Below are 8,292 nucleotides of genomic sequence, written 5' to 3'. Positions count from 1 at the left end.
GTTAATACTTAACACCATACTACACCAGAAGATGCTCATTTATATTATAATGAACAAATAGGACAGAGTTTTTGCAATTGAAAAAAAGGTCACAAGGCCAGCTGGGGGGAACTTAATTTAAGAAAATAAAATCAAATTAGATTGATTTGAATTCGTCCCTCTCTATGACAGCTCCCTTCTAACGACTCACTCCCATTATAAGTAACCAAGTATTTCATGCAGCTTTTCTCAGTCACCACTAACACTACACAACAATACAACTATTCTCCCACCCACCCCCCACTTCTCCCAATAGGAGAAAGAAAACACTAGTGGTAAGGTTCTGATCAGAAGCATTGGCCGGAGGAGGCCAGCTCTTTCCTTTCCACCCATGACTGCTAGGGGCAGAGACCCCGCAAGGGGTCAGCTTTGGCCACAATTGGCCATGGCATTAGCCACTCTCTTCATTTCTACTACTGTGGTTTCCGTTACTGCTGACGGTTACCCTTACTACTCTCCACCACCACCTTATGAGTACATTTCACCTCCTCCACCAACTGCTTCACCGCCACCTCCTTATGAATACAAGTCACCACCTCCTCCACCAATTGAGCACAAGCCACCTCCTTATGAGTATAAATCACCACCTCCACCACCACATGAGCACAAGGCTCCTCCGTACGAGTATAAGTCACCCCCTCCGCCATCACCATCACCTCCACCACCTTATGAGTATAAATCACCACCTCCCCCACCACATGAGCACAAGGCTCCTCCGTACGAGTATAAGTCACCACCCCCACCATCACCATCACCACCACCTCCTTATGAGTATAAATCACCACCTCCCCCACCACATGAGCACAAGGCTCCTCCGTACGAGTATAATTCACCACCCCCACCATCACCATCACCACCACCTCCTTATGAGTATAAATCACCACCTCCACCACCGCATGAGCACAAGGCTCCTCCTTATGAGTACAAGTCACCACCACCTCCATACGTATACAAGTCACCACCTCCACCACCATATGAACACAAGGCTCCTCCCTACGAGTACAAGTCACCACCTCCACCATCACCATCACCACCACCTCCTTACATATACAAATCACCACCTCCACCACCACCATATGAGCATAAGTCTCCTCCTTATGTGTACAAGTCACCTCCCCCACCACCATATGAGCACAAGTCTCCACCTTACGTATATAAGTCACCCCCTCCTCCTTCACCATCACCACCACCCCCATATGTATATAAATCACCACCACCTCCACCACCATACGAGCATAAGTCTCCTCCTTATGTGTACAAGTCACCTCCTCCTCCACCACCATATGAACACAAATCTCCACCCTACTATTACAGCTCTCCTCCTCCACCTCCTTACTACTATAAATCTCCCCCACCACCTTCACCATCTCCTCCACCACCTTATTATTACGAGTCTCCACCACCACCAGTAAAGTCTCCATCTCCAAAGCCTTACTATTATAAATCTCCTCCACCACCATCTCCTGTACCCCATCCACCTTACTACTACAACTCTCCTCCTCCCCCATCTCCTTCACCTCCTCCACCTTACTATTATAATTCTCCACCACCTCCTTCACCGTCTCCTCCACCACCTTACTACTATAAATCTCCTCCTCCTCCATCTCCTAAACCTCACCCCCCTTACTACTATAACTCTCCACCACCTCCAGTAAAATCTCCACCTCATCCAACACCTTACTACTACAAATCTCCACCACCACCCACTCCATACTATTATAATTCTCCTCCTCCACCTGTCGTGTATCCTCCACATCCCCACCATCACCCATTGATTGTGAAGGTTGTGGGTAAAGTCTACAGCTACAAGTGCTATGACTGGGAGTATCCTGAAAAGTCACACAACAAGAAACATCTCAAAGGTACACGACATTCTCTACGTCATTTTTTAGTTCAAAAGTCTTATTATTGTTACAATTGAATCATCAATTCTTATGCTTTTGAGCATTGCTCGTTATTATCTTCATTTGGCATTCACTTTTTTTCGTTAGAGAATGCATGTCTTTGTCTAGTAGAACTTGTGCTGCATTTTACACAAGCATTTGCTATTAGTACTCACAGTATTTTGTCGCTAAACTTTTCGTGATGCTTGCAGTTCCAATCATATTAGATAACTCTAGAGCATGTAGAAATTAAATGTTGGAATGCATTAACGTAATTTATCTTCAACCAATCACCTAATAAGAAAACCAAAATGAATGCATTAATATTTGATGCTTAAATTAGTAAAGTGTCAATTAGACTTTTTAATAATGTATAGAATTGGAGAACTTTTTGTTACAGTTGATAGGTAAGATACAATCAATGTCTCAATGTACACTCACCGTCACATTACTAAAAAATAACCTTTTCTTGTTCAAAACTGGTTGTAGCATGTAATTAATACCAACACTCAACATGAAAATGATAGTTTTCTTTTTCTTCATAAATAAACATGAAAAGGATATTTTAACTCGAGATTCTTTTTATAATTTGCTCCAATATAATATCTTTGGTGGATTTATGATATCTTGTCGTATTATTGTTTGCTCATTGTAATATTTCAATTATGGATCAGGTGCTGTTGTGGAGGTCAAATGCAAAGCAGGCAGACACATCATCAAGGCTTACGGGGAAACTAAGAGCAACGGAAAGTATAGCATTACAGTTAAGGACTTTGATTATGCTAAATATGGCTCCACGGTGTGCAAGGCTAGGTTACATGCTCCACCTAAGAACTCACCCTTCAACATACCCACTAAGCTAAACGAAGGAACCGACTTGAAGGTGAAATCAAAGGACAAATATGAAGTTGTGCTTGAAGCTAAGCCATTTGCCTATGCTTCAAAGAAACATTTTGAAGAATGTGAAAAATCCAAGCCTTCACCAACTCCCTACTACTATAAATCACCACCACCTCCATCACCGGTTTACATATACAAGTCTCCACCTCCACCATCACCTACATATGTATACAAGTCACCACCTCCACCAGTTCACCACTATTCTCCTCCGTACTATTACCAATCCCCACCACCACCTTCACCAAAACCCAATCCTCCGTATTACTACCAATCCCCACCTCCACCTTCACCAAAACCCAAGCCTCCGTACTACTACCAATCTCCACCTCCACCAACACCAGTAGTAAAGCCACCTTACTACTACCAATCTCCACCTCCACCATCACCGGTACCCAAACCTCCATACTACTACCAATCACCACCTCCACCATCACCAAAACCCAAGCCTCCATACTACTACCAATCCCCACCTCCACCTTCACCTAAACCCAAGCCTCCATACTACTACCAATCTCCACCTCCACCAACACCAGTAGTAAAGCCACCTTACTACTACCAATCTCCACCTCCACCATCACCGGTACCCAAACCTCCATACTACTACCAATCACCACCTCCACCATCACCAAAACCCAAGCCTCCATACTACTACCAATCCCCACCTCCTCCATCGCCAGTACCTAAGCCTCCATACTACTATCAATCTCCACCACCCCCATCACCAGTACCCAAGCCTCCGTACTATTACCAATCCCCACCACCACCTTCACCAAAACCAAAGCCTCCGTACTATTACCAATCCCCACCTCCACCATTGCCAGTACCCAAGCCTCCGTACTACTACCAATCTCCGCCTCCACCATCACCGGTACCTAAACCTCCATACTACTACCAATCTCCACCTCCACCATCACCAGTAACAAAGCCTCCGTACTATTACCAATCTCCGCCTCCACCATCACCGGTACCTAAGCCTCCATACTACTATCAATCTCCACCGCCACCTTCACCAAAACCCAAGCCTCCGTACTATTACCAATCCCCACCTCCACCTTCACCTAAACCCAAGCCTCCTTACTACTACCAATCCCCACCTCCTCCGTCACCGGTGCTTAAACCTCCATACTATTACCAATCTCCACCTCCACCATCACCATCACCCCCACCACCTTATTATTACCATTCTCCTCCTCCACCATCACCATCTCCCCCTCCTCCTTACTACTATAAGAGTCCTCCCCCACCATCTCCATCACCTCCTCCTCCATACTATTATAAATCTCCACCACCACCTAAAGAATTGCCACACCCTCCTTACTATTATAAGTCACCACCCCCACCATCACCATCTCCTCCCCCACCTTATTATTACAAATCTCCTCCTCCACCTAAAGAATTACCACACCCTCCATACTACTATAAGTCACCACCTCCACCATCGCCATCCCCTCCCCCTCCCTACTACTATAAATCTCCACCACCACCATCACCATCACCACCTCCTCCCTACTATTATCAATCGCCGCCTCCACCTAAAAAGCTACCACATCCACACCCTCCTTACTACTACCAATCTCCACCACCACCATCACCATCTCCACCACCTCCCTACTATTACAAGTCACCTCCACCACCATCCCCATCCCCTCCACCCACTTACTATTACCAATCTCCCCCACCTCCTTATCACTATCAAAGTCCTCCTCCACCATCTCCCACTCCTCATCCTCCCTATTACTACCAATCCCCTCCACCCCCAACGTCTCCACCACCACCTTACCACTACGTGAGCCCTCCTCCACCTTCACCATCTCCTCCCCCACCATACCACTACACATCACCACCTCCTCCATCACCAGCTCCTGCTCCCACATATGTCTACAAATCCCCTCCACCCCCAACGTCGTCTCCACCACCTTCATATCACTACGTGAGCCCCCCTCCACCTTCACCATCTCCACCACCACCTTACCACTACGTGAGCCCACCTCCACCTTCACCGTCTCCTCCACCACCATACCACTATACATCACCACCTCCTCCCTCGCCAGCACCTGCTCCCAAATACATCTACAAATCACCTCCCCCACCACCAGTTTACATCTACGCTTCCCCACCACCACCTATATACAAGTAAGCTCAGAATGTAGATGCAACAATTGTAATAAATCACGTAAGTTAATAATCTTATCTTAGTTCTTTTATGTATATCTCAAAAGCATAAATGTGTTAGTAACCCAAAACTCTTTTTTTCTTTCCAGGTTCTAGTTTTCATCAAGAAATAAAGGCAAGCTCCATTTGGAGCAAAGTGAAACATCTAGCTTCCTGTTCAATTTCTTTAAATAAAAGTCTGGAAAAATCATCTCTAAGCAACAACCTTTATGACTCAAATGAGATTGCTTCTGTTTCTTTGGTGGCCATCTTGCACGTCCTGGTCTTATTGTGTTCCAGTGAGAGAGAAATCAAAATGAGGAAGCATGATTTTAAATGTAAATGCCAAGTGAAATTGAGGAGTACAGTCCGCTTTTAGTAATATCTTTAATTTATTTGTGCATAGTCTATTATGGCCATGTTTGATTGCCTTTATATTAATTGTGGCATTTTTGTATTCTACCATGTTCGTTGCTGTGTTTGCAATAAGAGTACTAGCAATAAAGAAGCACATTCAATTTATGTCCATATTATTTCATGTTAGCACAACAAGCAGCATATATTATATATAAAAGGAGTTCAAATAACACAAGTAAAACATAAAAGAAGTCCAAAAGAAAAAAGACAGAAGATGCATGGTTCACATTCCTCACAAACAACAATCAGCTTAATTATCAGTTGTTCTGTTTTCTCCTCCTAAAATAGCACAGGACGACAACTTTGAAGTTGGATCATTGGCAGAATTACTCATTGACCCTCGGTTGCCTTCTTGCAGTTTCTTCTTTTTTATTTTTTATTTTTTGCCTTTAATTTTCTAGTTTGGAAGTATGGTTGGAGCCAGCTAATCAATACAAATACTTAATAATCATTACTTTGTGTATCTTGCAACAAAAGGTGTTCCAGCAACCAATCAACTAGTAGAAATTAAAAGTGACAACTTCATTATAAAAGAGGAGGGGCATGGATAGAAAAGGTTTGAAATCTGATTTGCTATCTATAAGAAAATTAGGCATTTCAATGACTAGAAGCTGCTCTATTCTCAATAGTCTATATTTCTTAGAGTGAAAAAATAGAGAGAACAGCCATGCTGCATCAGGTGATGATTGTAAAGAGGTTTAGTTAATTGGTCATCATTAACACTTGGAGTCCTTTTGTTTTGTATAGAACTTTATGAATACTTATTTGTTATTTCTAAAACAAAATGATCTATAGACCCTATAGAATTATATATATTTAACCTAAATATTACCCCAAAAATAATTTGTATACTTAAACTATTGTTATTTCAATGTTTTGTACAGAAATGCATTATAATATAAATTCTTAACTTCTAACTTTAACTTTTTTGATGGATAGATAGATCACAGAAGTATAAAATGAAAAATATTCACTCATTCCATTATTTAATCACTTGTGTGTTAACTCACACTTTCTTTCTCTCTACTTTTGTCTGATGCTTCTCTTAGAACCAAAAGTAAGATGGTGGTGAATGGCAATGATCCTTTGAAGCTGGTGTTTTTCTATTGGTACTTGGGGATGAGCCTTCTAGGATAATTAGAAGATTGGTTATGAGCTTCTTGGGTTCTTCCCTCAAGTTGAACTAAGGCCTTTCTTTGAAAGTCTGCATTCTATTTGTTAACCTTTTGTATGGATGGTTATTAATTTAGTGCTGGAATTTCTTTTGTATTCCTCTTCGATGCTTGTTTTGTTATTCAGATTTAGAAAGCTTTCTTGTCTATTGTATTATGCTTTTAACAACTGAATCAGTAAAATAGAAATTTTTGAAGTAAGTTATTCAATAGTGTGTGCTTAATATTACATCAATACCAACATTTTTCACTGACACAAAACAATGAAATGATAATTGCAACTTCAGTTTCAGGAAGACACAATGCAAAAACATGGTAACTTGAGACAATATGAACATCTAACCGGAAGATAGTATATATACAAGGGTTATAAAAAAATGAACCTTGTCTGGTGAACAGCTTCAAGAAACTGCATGGCCAAATGTAGAAACTTGCACCTTGGCATGCATCTCGAGCAAGCAAGTACTCATTACTTTTCTGAATGGCAGAGAGATATGAGCAATTATTCAGGAACAAATGCAGTAATGACCAAAACTTAGTTAATAATATTGAAATACTAACCTTAAACCTTCACCTTCTCCTCCCACTGAGTTTTGTCACGGATTCACACTGTTGTGGCTTTGCTACTGTAAATCAATGTGACAAACTCTTTACACTTTTACATATATACTGTCCTCATTAAGAATATGCAATTTAGATAGAAACAAAGCAATATAACGAATTACTCAAAATCCTATGAATGATACAAAGGGTTTGAACTTCAATTACCCGAACAAATTCAAATTTATACAAATGATACCTCAACTCAATGTGAAGATCCGAAAATGATATCTCAATCTTAGTAAATAGTTCAATCAGCATAAACTAGAAATACCTAATGCCATTGCCACGCATAATGCGAATCCCATAATAATGATCATACGAATAAGCTGGTGAATGTGAATAGCTGAAACGAAAGGAAACCTAAAACAGAAAGAACGTTGTGAAGTGTTAAAGCTACCTGCGGAGTAGAATGAACAGAGGAAGGCGCTTTCATTCTGCAAATCTCGTTCTGCTTCTTCTTCTCCATACTGTCACAGTATCAATTATCAAGTGTGCTTTTGGATTAGCGTGTTAGAATTTAGAACTTAGAACTCAGAACGTTAAGGTAAAAACTAAAAAGATAAATAAATAAAAGGAGAAGAAAGAAAGTACTTATTTGTTTTGAATTTAAATTTTCTCCCCATAATCTAACTAAAAAAAATTTACTAAAAATACTAAGTGATTATCATAATTTATTATTTTTAGATCAGTTAAATATTAATTCCATTCCTTTAATTTAGTTTCTTTAATTTAATAATTTAATAATATATTTTATTTTATAATTTTAAATATTAATAACTAACGATGATTAAAAATAATAAATTCAGATAATTTTATAATTTTTTATTATTTTTATGAAAATAAACAATTGATAGGATTTTAATATTTATTTAAAAATAAATTAAAAAATTTGGTTTTCATAATTAAAAAAGAATAATTAGAATAAAAATTAATCCTTTACGGTTTTTTTGGACCGCAGCAAGTTGCAGCCCGATAAACAAGTTTTCATGACACAACCCAACTATACAGAAATTGGTAATTTGTTGTAAAAAAAGGAGAAAAACCCAAATCAGCCCCTAACAATTACCTCGAAAGACAACGAGGTCCCTGACAAAAAGAAATCTCAATCCGGCCCCTAACAAAAAAAA

The 8,292-nt window shown here is 40.1% G+C and overlaps 1 protein-coding gene and 1 long non-coding RNA gene across 16 annotated transcripts; one reads left to right on the top strand and one right to left on the bottom strand.

The window, feature by feature from the left end:
- Window positions 1-225: 225 nt before the first annotated feature.
- Window positions 226-5,495, top strand: LOC107467626 (extensin-2). Of its 15 annotated transcripts, none has more exons than XM_052253998.1 (5): window positions 226-1,901; window positions 2,597-3,124; window positions 3,557-3,586; window positions 3,827-4,995; window positions 5,084-5,495. In XM_052253998.1, exons 1-4 carry the CDS (start codon window positions 371-373, stop codon window positions 4,957-4,959), a joined length of 3,222 nt encoding a protein of 1,073 aa, XP_052109958.1. In that variant the 5' UTR covers window positions 226-370; the 3' UTR covers window positions 4,960-4,995; window positions 5,084-5,495. The 15 variants fall into 15 exon arrangements, with proteins under 15 accessions (XP_052109958.1, XP_052109954.1, XP_052109952.1 ...); XM_052253994.1 differs by lacking the exon at window positions 3,557-3,586 and adding an exon at window positions 3,701-3,724 and having other exon boundaries at window positions 2,597-3,556; window positions 3,821-4,995; XM_052253992.1 differs by having other exon boundaries at window positions 2,597-4,624; window positions 4,769-4,789; window positions 4,838-4,995.
- A 1,064-nt stretch (window positions 5,496-6,559) lies between these two features.
- LOC127741477 (uncharacterized) lies at window positions 6,560-7,700 on the bottom strand. Its single transcript, XR_008002638.1, has 3 exons — window positions 7,563-7,700; window positions 7,124-7,188; window positions 6,560-7,039 (listed from the first exon to the last, which is right to left on the bottom strand). It is a non-coding gene; the product is annotated as an uncharacterized LOC127741477 (long non-coding RNA).
- Between the last annotated feature and the right edge of the window lie 592 nt (window positions 7,701-8,292).

The sequence above is a fragment of the Arachis duranensis genome, chromosome 9, assembly GCF_000817695.3.
Source record: "Arachis duranensis cultivar V14167 chromosome 9, aradu.V14167.gnm2.J7QH, whole genome shotgun sequence".
Taxonomy (NCBI): Eukaryota; Viridiplantae; Streptophyta; class Magnoliopsida; order Fabales; family Fabaceae; genus Arachis; species Arachis duranensis.
Note: the sequence above shows the minus strand (reverse complement) of the source record. Positions and strands in the feature narration are given on the sequence as shown.